The sequence below is a fragment of the Salmo trutta genome, chromosome 23 (genome assembly GCF_901001165.1).
Source record: "Salmo trutta chromosome 23, fSalTru1.1, whole genome shotgun sequence".
Lineage (NCBI taxonomy): Eukaryota > Metazoa > Chordata > Actinopteri > Salmoniformes > Salmonidae > Salmo > Salmo trutta.
Window position 1 is genome coordinate 32,985,175 of NC_042979.1, and position 17,730 is coordinate 33,002,904.

Below are 17,730 nucleotides of genomic sequence, written 5' to 3' on the forward strand. Positions count from 1 at the left end.
AGCCCACTCTACCTACCTGAAACCCCACCTACCCCTTTCCAAAATAACCAACCAGCCAGCCCACTCTACCTACCTGAAACCCCACCTACCCCTTTCCAAAATAACCAACCAGCCAGCTCTACCTACCTGAAACCCCACCTACCCCTTTCCAAAATAACCAACCAGCCAACTCTACCTACCTGAAACCCCACCTACCCCTTTCCCAAATAACCAACCAGCCAACTCTACCTACCTGAAACCCCACCTACCCCTTTCCCAAATAACCAACCAACCAGCCAACCCTACCTACCTGAAACCCCACCTACCCCTTTCCAAAATAACCAACCAGCCAACTCTACCTACCTGAAACCCCACCTACCCCTTTCCCAAATAACCAACCAACCAGCCAACCCTACCTACCTTCCCTACCTTACCTACCTACCTACATTCTTAGAAAAAAGGGTTCCAAAAGGGAACCCTCTGTAGAAATGGTTCTACATTGAACCCCAAAGCATTTTACCTGGAACCAAAAGGGTTCTACCTGCAACCAAAAATGGTTCTTCAAAGGGTTCTCCTATGGGGACACCCAAAGTTCCCTTTAAGGTTCTAGATAGCACCTTTTATTCTAAGAGTGTACCTACCTACCCACCTACCTACCTACCACAGATCTATTTCTGCATGTTACTGATAGAACTTTTCCATCAAAAGGCTTTTTCAAAAGAAAACAATTAGTTGTTTATAGTTATTATTTTTACTTTTGGTTTTTGTCTATGCATACTTGGTTACTAAAGACTACTACGTACCTATAAACATTAGTGATAATAAAATCTGAAACCCTTTGTTGTGTGTGACATGTAAAAGCATGTAACTCTGTTGCATTTTAAACGATGATGACCAATAAAGAGCTTTCCCAATTGTTTCCTGGTGTACTGAGGGCTTGTGTTTAACGTACCGGCTCGTCTGCATCAGGACGGAGCCTCTGCTTGCTCGCCAATACGGTGGAACACACACAGGATTTGTTTGCTCAGACACACACAAACACACTGTACACACACACACACACACACACACACACACACACACACACACACACACTAACACACAGGGCTATTGTGTTACTGTGAGAGAATGTCAGTGTAGTCCAGGCTAGAGTAGTCAGGGCCAGATAGGTGTTTTCTCCTTTAAAAAAACAAACTTTTTGGGAGTCTTTTCTTTTTTGTCTCCACGCATGACACTGAACCCAGCTTATTTTAATCCTTTCAGGCCATAAAATCGAAAATGGAGGAGATTAGGCCGTTGATACCAGTGTTGGAGGAGTACAAAGCCGATGCCAAATTGGTATTGCAGTTTAAGGAGGAGGTCCAGAATCTGACGTCAGTTCTAAGCGAGCTCCAGGAGGAGATGGGAGCCTATGACTACGAGGAACTCCACAACCGAGTGTCAGGTCTTGAGGAGAGACTCCGAGCATGCATGCAAAAATTAGGTAGGCTGAGAAAGTTTCTGACACACACTCTAACACACACACACACACACACACACACACACACACACACACACACACACACACACACACACACACACACACACACACACACACACTTGTACACATTGTTCATGGATAACTTCTGTATGGGGTTAGACCAGAGTGAAAGCTTCAGGCACATGTAGTACACACCTCAGAAACATTCTACATCAAGGTACACTACATACACACATGAAATGCCTGAAAAGAAAAACACAATCCTTTCTCAACACACTGGAACACACCGTAGCTTCTTTCCAGATGTCATGAGCAGACATAATACTACACAGTCTATCAGTTAAATATGTATTACATGTATGTCTCACAATTGTTTCAAAACACCTGTTTTTCAATATTATACAGTCCGACCTTTGTTTAATCCCAATTTACACTGAGAAAAAAATATGATCGCATATTTTTGCCTGTCTCTGTTTAGCCAATGTGTCAAAGGTGAATTTGATAATTTAACACATACCAGTGGAGGCTGCTGAGGGGAGGACGGCTCATAATAATGGCTGGAACGGAGTAAATGGAATGGCGTCAAACACATGGAAACCATGTGTTTGATGTATTTGATACCATTCCACTTATTCCTCTCCAGCCATTACCACAAGCCCGTTCTCCCCAATTAAGGTGCCGCCTGCTGCCTGTGACACATACATAGGTGAGTTGTATGTTCAAGCTAACCAATTTGAGGTATAATTCTTCGTCACCCTCTCAACTCTATACAACCACCTTATCTCAGTCTACAACATCCTAGTGATTTATTACAGTGCTAATAAATGCACTGCACACCTACGATGTAGTCTCACAAGGTTGTCTAGTGGCTGCTGGTGGAAAACACTGCTCAGAGCAGTAGTAGAGTTTGCATTTCAATAGCCTGCTGAATTACTCTGCTATGAATGCAGGGACACGCACACTGTCTGACCTACAAACACACACGCACACGTGCACACACACACGCACGCAGGTACACACACTCACGCACGCACGCAGGTACACACGCATGCACGCACGCACACACGTACACACACACACACGCACGCTCGCACGTACACACACACACACACACATACACACACAAACAGAAATTCACAAACACACAGACACCCAAACACACACACACACACATACACAATTCTGCCATCAGTCAAACACAGAGCATGGTAAGTAGTTGGAGAGCATGGTAAGTAGTCCCCCCCTCACTCATTCATACACAGCAGGAAACAGTTCACAGAGTTTAGAGATCAGATGAGATAAAGGAGAGGTCAGAGGTCACTCAGCAGGAAACAGTTCACAGAGTTTAGAGATCAGATGAGATAAAGGAGAGGTCAGAGGTCACTCAGCAGGAAACAGTTCACAGAGTTTAGAGATCAGATGAGATAAAGGAGAGGTCAGAGGTCATTCACACTAGGATCAGGCTGATCCCTCTCTATTGTGTCAACATTCACACTAGGATCAGGCTGATCCCTCTCTAATGTGTCTACATTCACACTAGGATCAGGCTGCTCCCTCTCTATTGTGTCAACATTCACACTAGGATCAGGCTGATCCCTCTCTAATGTGTCTACATTCACACTAGGATCAGGCTGCTCCCTCTCTAATGTGTCTACATTCACACTAGGATCAGGCTGATCCCTCTCTAATGTGTCTACATTCACACTAGGATCAGGCTGATCCCTCTCTAATGTGTCTACATTCACACTAGGATCAGGCTGATCCCTCTCTAATGTGTCTACATTCACACTAGGATCAGGCTGATCCCTCTCTAATGTGTCTACATTCACACTAGGATCAGGCTGATCCCTCTCTAATGTGTCAAAATTCACACTAGGATCAGGCTGATCCCTCTCTAATGTGTAAACATTCACACTAGGATCAGGCTGATCCCTCTCTAATGTGTCTACATTCACACTAGGATCAGGCTGATCCCTCTCTAATGTGTCAAAATTCACACTAGGATCAGGCTGATCCCTCTCTAATGTGTCTACATTCACACTAGGACCAGGCTGCTCCCTCTCTAATGTGTCTACATTCACACTAGGATCAGGCTGATCCCTCTCTAATGTGTCAACATTCACACTAGGATCAGGCTGCTCCCTCTCTAATGTGTCTACATTCACACTAGGATCAGGCTGCTCCCTCTCTAATGTGTCTACATTCACACTAGGATCAGGCTGATCCCTCTCTAATGTGTCTACATTCACACTAGGATCAGGCTGCTCCCTCTCTAATGTGTCTACATTCACACTAGGATCAGGCTGATCCCTCTATAATGTGTCTACATTCACACTAGGATCAGGCTGATCCCTCTATAATGTGTCTACATGTTTTCACTGATTCCATAATCCTCAAATCATCATTCCATTCCAGAATGACTGACTGATGGTTTTGGGGTTAGATTTCCCTGTAGTCTAGCTCTGGTTGGCTGGAGCCATATTCAGGCCAATAGGAGATTAGATTAGACCTCATGTGCGTCTCTCTCTCTCTCCGAGGTTCAGACCGACCATAATCCAAAGATAGGAACATGGTGATTAGAGGAAATAAATAAATAAACACAGATTATTACTATAGTCTGTAATCCCACGGAGGTATTATGTAAGGTGCTGATAGTAGTGGTGTTTGTTTGCTCATGTGATGTTGTGGTTGTCTCGCTGCTGTTAACCTGCTGAAGTCTCATAGTCACAGCTTGATATATTTAATTTAATTTAAACCAGAATCAAAGTGTGCTAAACACACAAATGATGTAGTTTTAACTTTCAAAACTGTCAAAATATGAGAGAATAATACACTTTTAGTAGAAAGAGTGAAGCTAGATAGACATGAGAGAAAGAGTGAGGGGTGAAGATAGATATGAGAGAAAGAGTGAGGGGTGAAGATAGATATGAGAGAAAGAGTGAGGGGTGAAGATAGATAGACATGAGAGAAAGAGTGAGGGGTGAAGATAGACATGAGAGAAAGAGTGAGGGGTGAAATAGATAGACATGAGAGAAAGAGTGAGGGGTGAAGATAGATAGATATGAGAGAAAGAGTGAGGGGTGAAGATAGATATGAGAGAAAGAGTGAGGGGTGAAGATAGATATGAGAGAAAGAGTGAGGGGTGAAGATAGACATGAGAGAAAGAGTGAGGGGTGAAATAGATAGATATGAGAGAAAGAGTGAGGGGTGAAGATAGATAGACATGAGAGAAAGAGTGAGGGGTGAAGATAGATAGATATGAGAGAAAGAGTGAGGGGTGAAGATAGATAGACATGAGAGAAAGAGTGAGGGGTGAAGATAGATATGAGAGAAAGAGTGAGGGGTGAAGATAGATATGAGAGAAAGAGTGAGGGGTGAAGATAGACATGAGAGAAAGAGTGAGGGGTGAAGATAGATATGAGAGAAAGAGTGAGGGGTGAAGATAGATAGACATGAGAGAAAGAGTGAGGGGTGAAGATAGATACACATGAGAGAAAGAGTGAGGGGTGAAGATAGATATGAGAGAAAGAGTGAGGGGTGAAGATAGACATGAGAGAAAGAGTGAGGGGTGAAGATAGATAGACATGAGAGAAAGAGTGAGGGGTGAAGATAGATATGAGAGAAAGAGTGAGGGGTGAAGATAGATATGAGAGAAAGAGTGAGGGGTGAAGATAGATATGAGAGAAAGAGTGAGGGGTGAAGATAGATATGAGAGAAAGAGTGAGGGGTGAAGATAGATATGAGAGAAAGAGTGAGGGGTGAAGATAGATAGACATGAGAGAAAGAGTGAGGGGTGAAGATAGATATGAGAGAAAGAGTGAGGGGTGAAGATAGATATGAGAGAAAGAGTGAGGGGTGAAGATAGACATGAGAGAAAGAGTGAGGGGTGAAGATAGACATGAGAGAAAGAGTGAGGGGTGAAGATAGATATGAGAGAAAGAGTGAGGGGTGAAGATAGACATGAGAGAAAGAGTGAGGGGTGAAGATAGACATGAGAGAAAGAGTGAGGGGTGAAGATAGACATGAGAGAAAGAGTGAGGGGTGAAGATAGATAGACATGAGAGAAAGAGTGAGGGGTGAAGATAGATATGAGAGAAAGAGTGAGGGGTGAAGATAGATAGACATGAGAGAAAGAGTGAGGGGTGAAGATAGATATGAGAGAAAGAGTGAGGGGTGAAGATAGATAGACATGAGAGAAAGAGTGAGGGGTGAAAATAGATATGAGAGAAAGAGTGAGGGGTGAAGATAGACATGAGAGAAAGAGTGAGGGGTGAAGATAGACATGAGAGAAAGAGTGAGGGGTGAAGATAGATAGACATGAGAGAAAGAGTGAGGGGTGAAGATAGATAGACATGAGAGAAAGAGTGAGGGGTGAAGATAGATATGAGAGAAAGAGTGAGGGGTGAAGATAGACATGAGAGAAAGAGTGAGGGGTGAAGATAGACATGAGAGAAAGAGTGAGGGGTGAAGATAGATAGACATGAGAGAAAGAGTGAGGGGTGAAGATAGATACACATGAGAGAAAGAGTGAGGGGTGAAGATAGATAGACATGAGAGAAAGAGTGAGGGGTGAAGATAGATATGAGAGAAAGAGTGAGGGGTGAAGATAGATACACATGAGAGAAAGAGTGAGGGGTGAAGATAGATACACATGGGAGAAAGAGTGAGGGGTGAAGATAGATATGAGAGAAAGAGTGAGGGGTGAAGATAGATAGACATGAGAGAAAGAGTGAGGGGTGAAGATAGATATGAGAGAAAGAGTGAGGGGTGAAGATAGATATGAGAGAAAGAGTGAGGGGTGAAGATAGATACACATGAGAGAAAGAGTGAGGGGTGAAGATAGATATGAGAGAAAGAGTGAGGGGTGAAGATAGATATGAGAGAAAGAGTGAGGGGTGAAGATACACATGAGAGAAAGAGTGAGGGGTGAAGATAGATAGACATGAGAGAAAGAGTGAGGGGTGAAGATAGATAGACATGAGAGAAAGAGTGAGGGGTGAAGATAGATAGATATGAGAGAAAGAGTGAGGGGTGAAGATAGATATGAGAGAAAGAGTGAGGGGTGAAGATAGATATGAGAGAAAGAGTGAGGGGTGAAGATAGATAGACATGAGAGAAAGAGTGAGGGGTGAAGATACACATGAGAGAAAGAGTGAGGGGTGAAGATAGATAGACATGAGAGAAAGAGTGAGGGGTGAAGATAGATACACATGAGAGAAAGAGTGAGGGGTGAAGATAGATATGAGAGAAAGAGTGAGGGGTGAAGATAGATATGAGAGAAAGAGTGAGGGGTGAAGATAGATATGAGAGAAAGAGTGAGGGGTGAAGATAGATATGAGAGAAAGAGTGAGGGGTGAAGATAGATATGAGAGAAAGAGTGAGGGGTGAAGATAGATATGAGAGAAAGAGTGAGGGGTGAAGATAGATACACATGAGAGAAAGAGTGAGGGGTGAAGATAGATAGACATGAGAGAAAGAGTGAGGGGTGAAGATAGATATGAGAGAAAGAGTGAGGGGTGAAGATAGATACACATGAGAGAAAGAGTGAGGGGTGAAGATAGATATGAGAGAAAGAGTGAGGGGTGAAGATAGATATGAGAGAAAGAGTGAGGGGTGAAGATAGATACACATGAGAGAAAGAGTGAGGGGTGAAGATAGATATGAGAGAAAGAGTGAGGGGTGAAGATAGATATGAGAGAAAGAGTGACAGGAAAATAAGAATCAGAAATCAATCAAATCTGGATTCTATGACTCCATCCCATAATTGCGTTTCACAACCACATTAGTGCCAGAGAGATAATGAGAGAAAGAGGGAGAATCGCATGAAGAGAGAGAAAAGCATAGACAGGAAGAGAGAGTATAATGGGGGACGGGACTGAAGCTGTTTGTTCGTTAGTTAACATTAAGATCTAACAACAAGAACGAGGTTGTTAACCATCTGTTCATAATGATAAACCCATTAATCAAACTACCTGGCTGTCATCAGGGAACAAGGCGCAGCTAAGCGTTCAGCGCTAGATATGTCAACTTCATATCAACACCTCAATCAAGCCTAATTAACGATACGCTCAGCTCAAACAGCCTAGAACAAGTAGCAGCAGCAGCATGAGCTCAGTGGATCCTACATAACCTGGAACAACAATCAAATCTCTCTCCCTCCATCTCTCTCTCTCCCCATCTCTCTCTCTTGCTCTGTCTCTCTCTCATCCTCTCTCTCTCTCCCCTTCTCTCTCTCTCCCCATTTCTCCCCTTCTCTCTCTCTTGCTCTGTCTCTCCCTCATCCTCTCTCTCTCCCCCCATTTCTCTCCATCTCTCTCTCTCTCTCTCTCTCTCCCCATTTCTATCCATCTCTCTCTCTCTCTCTTTCTCTCTCTCCCTCTCCATCACTCAGACAAATATAATGCACAGAATACCCAAGACCATTACCTTTATTCTCTGGGGAGGACAGACAGATGGAGGCCTAGACATAGACACAAACAACAATACACACATGCTATTGTTCTTTTGTGAATGAAGGCTGAGTGAATGTTTTGTAAATTATGTTATTATGTGTAAGTACAATATGATGTCTTTATTACAGCATGTTAGACAATATGAATCATACAGATGCTGTGTTTAATCTATGAGAATGATATGCAGTATCTATGAGAGGTATTTCTATGTTGGTTATTCGTTCACAGCATGTGGGAAGTTGACGGGCATCAGTGATCCTGTCACCATCAAGACGTCTGGATCCCGATTCGGATCCTGGATGACTGACCCTGCAGCACCGGAAGGAGATACCAGGGTATACACACACACACATTTCAGCCGTCCATGAACATGGAGAAAATACAATTACCCCTCTTTAACGCTCCGGTAGCGTCTAAAGCTACGTTAAGGTAATGATTTCCTTACCTCGGTAGTATGTAAAGCCCAGATACGTTAAGGTAATGATTTCCTGAGCTCGGTAGCGTCTAAAGCCCAGCTACATTAAGGTAATGATTTCCTTACCTCGGTAGTGTCTAAAGCCCAGCTACATTAATAAGGTAATGATTTCCTTACCTCGGTAGTGTCTAAAGCCCAGCTACATTAAGGTAATGATTTCCTTACCTCAGTAGTGTCTAAAGCCCAGGTACATTAATAAGGTAATGATTTCCTGACCTCGGTAGTGTCTAAAGCCCAGCTACATTAAGGTAATGATTTCCTTACCTCGGTAGTGTCTAAAGCCCAGCTACATTAAGGTAATGATTTCCTTACCTCGGTAGTGTCTAAAGCCCAGCTACATTAATAAGGTAATGATTTCCTTACCTCGGTAGTGTCTAAAGCCCAGCTACATTAAGGTAATGATTTCCTTACCTCGGTAGTGTCTAAAGCCCAGCTACATTAAGGTAATGATTTCCTTACCTCTGTAGTGTCTAAAGCCCAGCTACATTAAGGTAATGATTTCCTTACCTCGGTAGTGTCTAAAGCCCAGCTACATTAAGGTAATGATTTCCTTACCTCGGTAGTGTCTAAAGCCCAGCTACATTAAGGTAATGATTTCCTTACCTCGGTAGTGTCTAAAGCCCAGCTACATTAATAAGGTAATGATTTCCTTACCTCGGTAGTGTCTAAAGCCCAGCTACATTAATAAGGTAATGATTTCCTTACCTCTGTAGTGTCTAAAGCCCAGCTACATTAAGGTAATGATTTCCTTACCTCGGTAGCGTCTAAAGCCCAGCTACATTAAGGTAATGATTTCCTTACCTCGGTAGTGTCTAAAGCCCAGCTACATTAATAAGGTAATGATTTCCTTACCTCGGTAGTGTCTAAAGCCCAGCTACATTAAGGTAATGATTTCCTTACCTCTGTAGTGTCTAAAGCCCAGCTACATTAAGGTAATGATTTCCTTACCTCGGTAGTGTCTAAAGCCCAGCTACATTAAGGTAATGATTTCCTTACCTCGGTAGCGTCTAAAGCCCAGCTACATTAAGGTAATGATTTCCTTACCTCGGTAGTGTCTAAAGCCCAGCTACATTAATAAGGTAATGATTTCCTTACCTCGGTAGTGTCTAAAGCCCAGCTACATTAAGGTAATGATTTCCTTACCTCGGTAGTGTCTAAAGCCCAGCTACATTAAGGTAATGATTTCCTTACCTCGGTAGCGTCTAAAGCCCAGCTACATTAAGGTAATGATTTCCTTACCTCGGTAGTGTCTAAAGCCCAGCTACATTAATAAGGTAATGATTTCCTTACCTCGGTAGCGTCTAAAGCCCAGCTACATTAATAAGGTAATGATTTCCTTACCTCGGTAGTGTCTAAAGCCCAGCTACATTAATAAGGTAATGATTTCCTTACCTCGGTAGTGTCTAAAGCCCAGCTACATTAATAAGGTAATGATTTCCTTACCTCGGTAGTGTCTAAAGCCCAGCTACATTAATAAGGTAATGATTTCCTTACCTCGGTAGTGTCTAAAGCCCAGCTACATTAATAAGGTAATGATTTTCTTACCTCGGTAGCGTCTAAAGCCCAGCTACATTAAGGTAATGATTTCCTGAGCTCGGTAGCGTCTAAAGCCCAGCTACATTAAGGTAATGATTTCCTTACCTCGGTAGTGTCTAAAGCCCAGCTACATTAATAAGGTAATGATTTCCTTACCTCTGTAGTGTCTAAAGCCCAGCTACATTAATAAGGTAATGATTTCCTTACCTCGGTAGCGTCTAAAGCCCAGCTACATTAATAAGGTAATGATTTCCTTACCTCGGTAGCGTCTAAAGCCCAGCTACATTAATAAGGTAATGATTTCCTTACTTCGGTAGTGTCTAAAGCCCAGCTACATTAATAAGGTAATGATTTCCTTACCTCGTTAGTGTCTAAAGCCTAGCTACATTAAGGTAATGATTTCCTTACCTCGGTAGTGTCTAAAGCCCAGCTACATTAATAAGGTAATGATTTCCTTACCTCGGTAGTGTCTAAAGCCCAGCTACATTAATAAGGTAATGATTTCCTTACCTCGGTAGTGTCTAAAGCCCAGCTACATTAAGGTAATGATTTCCTTACCTCGGTAGTGTCTAAAGCCCAGCTACATTAAGGTAATGATTTCCTTACCTCGGTAGTGTCTAAAGCCCAGCTACATTAAGGTAATGATTTCCTTACCTCGGTAGTGTCTAAAGCCCAGCTACATTAAGGTAATGATTTCCTGACCTCGGTAGTGTCTAAAGCCCAGCTACATTAAGGTAATGATTTCCTAACCTTGGCACTGTGTTTTACGGCGGTAGCTACTGGAAGATCACACTAAGTGCTTTACATTATACTCATTGCTGTATCCCAAATGGCACCCTATTCATATATAGAGCATTGCTTTTGACCATGGCCCATAGGGCTCAGATCAAAATGCCCTTTGGGATGCACCCTATATTACTCAGATGACATGACTAATGGTACTCAGTTGAAGAGGCCAGGCTGTTAAGAGTCCTGACACACCCATAATAGAGTTGCCTCTTCAGAATCTGACCTTAATAGAAGCTTTGATTAATGTTCATGTGTTTACTCTACTGTCTGTCTGTCCGTCCGTCCGTCCTACTAAACGGCCATGTCTGAGTTAGCTCTCCTGGGCTGGGCATCTGTTGGAGGAATAGACAGACGAAGCTTTCATTACTAAAACACATTAAAATGCAAATGCGGAGAATAAATGCATGGTTTACACCCGAGCCCCAACAGCAAGGTCGTTAATGAAGGGAGGGTGTCAGCCAAGATGTTTATATGGCTTTAAAACGTACACATGGATCTGTATGCAGATCTGGGGTTTAGAGGTTATAGCACAAATACATAAAGCATACGCAAACATAAACATACATGACCGTCATAGTCATAATATCATCTGTACATCGATGGAAAACTGCACGTCACATATGTGGGTCTCCCTGGTATTGCTCTATACTTCTGGTTTCTCTGTGTAACGTTGGACCATGCTGCTTGTGAGATACAAGGTAGTGTGAGAGTGTCTGAGAGTGTACAGTAAGGCAAGATAATAATTTAAAGGCAAGGTAGCTAAGCTGGACGGTAAAACATGTGCTATGCATGTGTGCTCTGTATCCATGAGACCATGTCTAATGTGTTCTAATGGTACCAGGAAGACAGATAAATATAGTTTGTATATTCAATGTTGTTTGTGCTCCACTTGTTGCCCTTTTCTCATGGCAACGGGCCACAAATCTTGCTGCAGATATGGGAGTTTATCAATGTTTAATTTAAAAAAAAATCTTTGTGGGTCTGTGTGATGTGTGGGAAATATTTATCTCTAATGTGGTCATATATTTGTCAGGAGGTTAGGAAGTGTAGCTCAGTTTCCACCTCATTTTGTGGGCAGTGTGCACATAGCCTGTCTTCTCTTGAGAGCCTATGGCGACCTTTCTCATTAACAAGGCTATGCTCACTGAGTCTGAACATAGTCAAGGATTTATTAACTTGGGGTCAGTCCCGGTGGTCAGGTATTCTGCCACTGTGTACTCTCTGTTTAGGGCCAGATAGCATTACAGTTTGCTCTGTTTCTTGGTTGATTCTTTCCAGTGTCAAATAGTTATTTTTGCTTTCTCATAATTTGGTTAGGACTGGGGCTCCATGGGGTCTGTTTGTGTGGGTTTCTCTCTCTGTAAGAGGAGAACATTAAAGGTTGTCGATGGTGTTTCCTGGACCCTTAAGGCCCTTACATCCGGGCTCTCAAAGATCCATTAGCCAATCAGATTGTCTGGAGAGGGAATGGGAAGGTTGAGGTGTGTCATAACTTGGAGAGATGGAGGATGAGGGGATGGAGGAAATGGGGCAGCAGGTAGCCTAGTGGTTAGAGCATTGGACTTGTAACTGAAAGGTTGTGGGATCGAATCCCTGGGCTGACAAGGTAAACAAATCTGTTGTTCTGCCCCAGAACAAGGCAGTTAACCCACTGTTCGTAGGCTGTCATTGAAAATAAGAACTGACTTGCCTAGTTAAAAATAAATAAATAAATGAGGAAATGGTCTAGGCAGCTACCCCGGAAGCTTCCTTAATGCCAAAGCCACAGGTGAAAAAAGATGAGCCTTTTATCCGGAATGATCCGCATTATCCCTGTGGGGCTGGGCTCATCCCCAACCCCGGCCTGCCTGCAGCTGCCTGTCATTCCTGACTGTTTGTATTCTGAAGCAGAAGGCAGGAGCTCTGCTCCCTGCTCTGCTCCGAGTCAAGCATCCCATTTAATTAGGCTTTCTGTTGACAGCGTGATTTGATTTACAGTGTGAAATGATGCGTGATCCACATGTATATAGCTCCCATCTACATAATGGTGCATTGAGGAGTTTGATAGGAGGGTTTTAACAGGACTGCAGGGTGTGTTTTATCTTGTTTGTATTATAAAGTTGCAACTGACTCTGAGTTAATATTTACTCTCTCCTCTCTACTCATCTGTATCTCTGGCTGTTAGGTGTGGTACATGGACGGTTACCACAACAACCGCTTCGTGCGGGAGTACAAGTCCATGGCGGACTTCATGATGACGGACAACTTCACGTCTCACCGCCTCCCCCACCCGTGGTCCGGGACAGGTCAGGTGGTCTACAACGGCTCCATTTACTTCAACAAATTCCAGAGCCACATCATCATCAAGTTCGACTTCAAGACCTCCGCCATTAGCAAGTCACGCCAGCTGGACAACGCCGGTTACAACAACATGTATCACTATGCCTGGGGCGGCCACTCCGACATCGACCTCATGGTGGACGAGGGTGGGCTCTGGGCTGTCTATGCCACCAATCAGAATGCTGGAAACATCGTCATCAGCAAGCTCAACCCCAGCACGCTTCAGATCATCAAGAGCTGGACTACCAACCACCCCAAGAGGAGCGCTGGCGAAGCCTTCATGATCTGTGGTACTCTCTATGTTACCAACGGTTACTCTGGCGGGACCAAGGTGTACTACGCCTACAGCACTAACTCCTCCACGTACGAGTACATAGACATCGCCTTCCAGAACAAGTACTCCCATATCTCCATGCTTGACTACAACCCTCGGGACCGTGCGCTCTACGCATGGAACAACGGACACCAGGTTCTGTACAATGTCACACTGTTCCATGTCATCAGCTCACAGGAATTGTAACTATGGAGACAGGACTATATCAATATACTATATAGAGAATAGAGAGAGAGAGATCATCCTATATTTGAATATACTGTATATCTATAAGAGAAAGACTTTATGGAAAGAGCAGTATATGTAGTATGTAATATCGTAAGACTGTCTTTAGAGAGATTACATCAACCATGACTGGAACTACAACGTGAATTAATGTGCACATCGATTGAAATTAAAAAGAGAACTGTTTACTAAAAAGGAAGGGAACATGATACATCTAGAGTTCAAAACTATATATTGGACTGAAAATAACAGATGCCCAAAAAATATCACGCCTTTCTTTTTTAAATAATGGATAGTAACCATCATGGAAGATTGTCTCTGTGCCTCTGTGTCTGTCTCTGGAAGTACTGTCACGCCCTCCTCCCTTCTCCCTTCTCTCTCCTGGACTTTACTCTATGGGGATCAGTGGGGTCCTAGCAAAGGACTATGAGATTGGTTATAAACTGGTTGCCAAGCAGGACCCCCCATTGGCCCCCGGACAGAGAGAGGGAGAACCTCGGATAGATAAGGGGAAAAATTGGGAGAACCTTGTAAAACAGGGAGAACTGGGACATTATTTGGAGAATGGTGGGGTGAACCAGCATATGGTGTGCAGAAGACTACAGAGCCTACAACCACCGTCTGTCACACACACACACATTCTATCCCTTTTATCCCTTCAGTAGCAAATAAAGAAGTCTGTAAACAAGTAAACAACAACATCATCAACATCCATGAGAAGACCTGGGCCTGTGTTCACAAAGTTTCTCAGAGTAGGACTACTGATTTAGGATCAGGGCCCCCCTCTTATTTATTATGATTTAAAGGGCAAATCGGATCCGAGATCAGCACTCCTACCCTGAGACGATTTTTGAATACGCTCCCTGAAGGCAGTGACTGTTGGGGCACACTGTTGTACTGTACGAGAAGTAGGTCGGTATTCAATCAAAGCTGTGTAGTAGCGCGCTTGACATTTAAAGGGAATTTCCAATTGAGTCAATATCGGCAGCGTTTTCAGTGAATGCAATCTCTGCAAACGTGGGAACATTGGCTTTAAAAGCCACGTTGTCAACTGCGCCACAGCGTGCCTCTTGGATTGAATCCCGGCCAAAGACGTTCCTGTTGTTTGTGACTGTGTAAAACAGCCTTGATTTGCATGAGTGTTTTTTACCATTCTGGTCTGCTACCTTCTGAATGTCTTTTTGCTATATGATGCTGTACCTATAAAAGAGAGGGATGTGGGGTGGTTGCAAAAATGTTAGATTTTTCACTTGTTTGTTTTTAGAACGTTTATTTTTCCAGTCGGAGGCTTTTTTTTAATGTTCTTGCTGTTGGCACCGGCTTTGCTTCTCTGTCTATGTTTAGTTGGACCGTGTGGGAGGAACCTATCTCATATCCAGCTCATTTCTTTCAGAAGACCACAAAACAATAGAATATATCAAGTAATGTATCCTGGAGACCTGGGTTCACAGTCCTACAGCTCTTCTCTCTTCAACTGAATTATCATCACCCTATTCTGTTAACTAAAGTATCCCTTTTAGTCGAGGGTAATGCTGTTAAATGTATCTCCTCCTCCCACTCACCTATCAAAGGATAATGCAGTTTAAATGTAAAAAAAACCTTGCAGAGGACAATGGCTTTTCACTCATTTGTGCTTTTGCTGGACGTGTGTTGTACCTGAGATGAGATAGTTCATGATTTGTGTCAATAAACAGAGAATCTTTGTTCTAAGCTCATTCCTCGCGCAGCTTGAATTATTGATCGTCATGGAGCCACAAAGGGGCAGTTACAGTAGAACCACAGGTTGCAGACTCCTGGTTATGGTAACAGCGCATGTGTCTGTCAGGATCAGGCTGTTGTGTGTGTCTTTGTTTGTGTGTGTGCTTGACTGACCATAAGACCACATCATGGGTCTTACTAAGAATAATACTGAGAGGTCATGTCTTTTCATGAGTTCATTCTGCTTCAGATGAGAGAGAGAGATTACTCCATTACTCCCTGGATATACATTACCTCGTGTTGATAGCTCCCTGGATATACATTGCCTCGTGTAGATAACTCCCTGTATGTGGATAAGTGATGCAGAATAGAGGATTATTACTCTTCATATGCACTAGCTGCTTGCCTGTCGGTCACATTAAATACACAGTAGGAAAACACAAGTATTTTATAATACTAATCTGCCACACATTACCGGTATGTGTCATAATTGTGTTATAATAAAGTATGTCTAACATCAAACATCACAAAGCACAATGTAACCCATTAAAAATAGACCTCATTTTAAGCATCTTTAAAAACATGTTTTTATCTCACAGTGGGTTCCCAACCATTCCAGAATACTTCAAAGGCCATTTCTCTTTCAAATTATTATTATTATTATTATTGTTGCAACAATAAATTATAGTGATTCATTCTATGTGATCAAACTTTCAGAGAGACTGATGGGGATTGGTGGTGTTGATGTTTTCTCCGTACCATCTGTGGAGCCTCCTGGGTCAAGTAGAATCAATGTTCTCTTCCTGTAGATTAAAGAATCCCAACGCTTGGCTTTGGTTTAAAGCCCATGTTTCACTTTAAAACCACCCAAACAATAATGAATAGTGCGTATATTTAAGAATCTGATATGTCACTTATTTTTTCAATCCGACATTGTAAATTGGAGATGTAATCGATTATATACTTCTGGGCTGCATGCGCACCATAAAAATATGAAATAGAATGTTATCCAGGCTTGACGTAGATTCAGGCGAACACTTTTGGACTTCCTGGCTGCACCAGATGGAAGTGTGCAAGTGGGTTTCTTTTGACAATGAAGCACCAGTGTTAAAACAGACAGCTTCAGTCAGCCGATTCTAGCCATCCCTTCTGGTTAGTTCTAGTCGGGCAGGACCCCCACATTCAGAGGACCCACACTTTTGTTAGTGTCTTATTGGTCAAGGTCACGCCAAGTACTTATCACCACATCTCCTTCAGCCTGTCAGTGGCCTTGATTCCCGGGACTTCAGTTTCAGTTAGTTGTGTGGTCTGTGTGGTCAGAAACCTGCTTTCCCCATCACGATGAGCACTTCCACAGTTTTCCCTCCTGCTTTTCTTTTCCTCCTCTGGTCCCGATAGTCTGATGTTCAATTGTTCGTGCATCTCAACGTAAGTGCCTTGAGATCTGTGTCATATAATGTGGAGCTAAGTTTGGTGGTTTATTGTGTACAATCACCGTGTGTTGAGCTTGTTAGCTATGTCACGAACCGGCTCAAAGCTCGTAACAAAAGGGAGACAACGTGGAGACAAGGAATAACAAAATATATATTTATTTACTAAAGTAACCTATATAGAAATACACCATAGTGTCTGCATGGAGAGAGTCTCCTCAATGAATGTGGCAGAGATCTATTTATCCTGGGACACATCCAGGCCCAGGTGTTTCCCATGTAGCTGACGACCCTCCCAACTCCGCCCACCGGCATCCTAATAAGGAAACAAGAGCAAAGAGAGAGAATACGGCAGACAGAGTGGGAGGGTCGTCACAGCTGGCTCGCGCTCCCGCTAGTGTTAGCATTTTGCATGGGAATGCATGAGCATTTTAGCATGACTGTTAGCGATTAGCCATTTATTAGCATGATTAAATTATGGTGCTATGCTATTTTTCTAGGCTATATATATATATATATATATATATATATATATATATATATATATATACAGTTAAAGTCTGAAGTTTACATACACTTAGGTTGGAGTCATTAAAACTCATTTTTCAACCACTCCACAAATTTCTTGTTAACCTGTTTGGGATAGGGGGCAGTATTTTCACGGCCGGATGAAAAAACGTACCCGATTTAAACTGGTTACTACTCTTGCCCAGAAACTAGAATATGCATATTATTAGTAGATTTGGATAGAAAACACTCTGAAGTTTCTAAAACTATTTGAATGGTGTCTTTGAGTATGACAGAACTCATATGGCAGGCAACAACCTGAGAAAATTCCAAGCAGGAAGTGGACTGTCTGAGAATTTGTAATTCTTCTTTTGATTCTCTATCGAAACTACAGTATCTGTGCGGTTATGTAGCACTTTCTAAGGCTTCCATTGGCTCTCTAAAGCCTTCAGAAAGCGGATTGAAGCATCTTCTGTCTCTGGGCAGAGTATAGTAGCTCAGTTTGT

General features: G+C 42.8%; 1 protein-coding gene across 2 annotated transcripts in view; it reads left to right on the plus strand.

Moving 5' to 3' along the window:
* The window catches only part of LOC115159841 (noelin), a 32,839-nt gene extending 17,535 nt beyond the window's left edge, over nt 1–15,304 (plus strand). For both annotated transcript variants that reach the window (XM_029709895.1, XM_029709894.1), the window contains exons 4-6: nt 1,243–1,462; nt 8,140–8,246; nt 12,876–15,304. In XM_029709895.1, the coding sequence (XP_029565755.1) occupies nt 1,243–1,462; nt 8,140–8,246; nt 12,876–13,550 (1,002 nt within the window). In that variant the 3' untranslated portion in view covers nt 13,551–15,304. The remainder of the gene's footprint in view (nt 1–1,242; nt 1,463–8,139; nt 8,247–12,875) is intronic.
* The last annotated feature ends 2,426 nt before the right edge of the window (nt 15,305–17,730 follow it).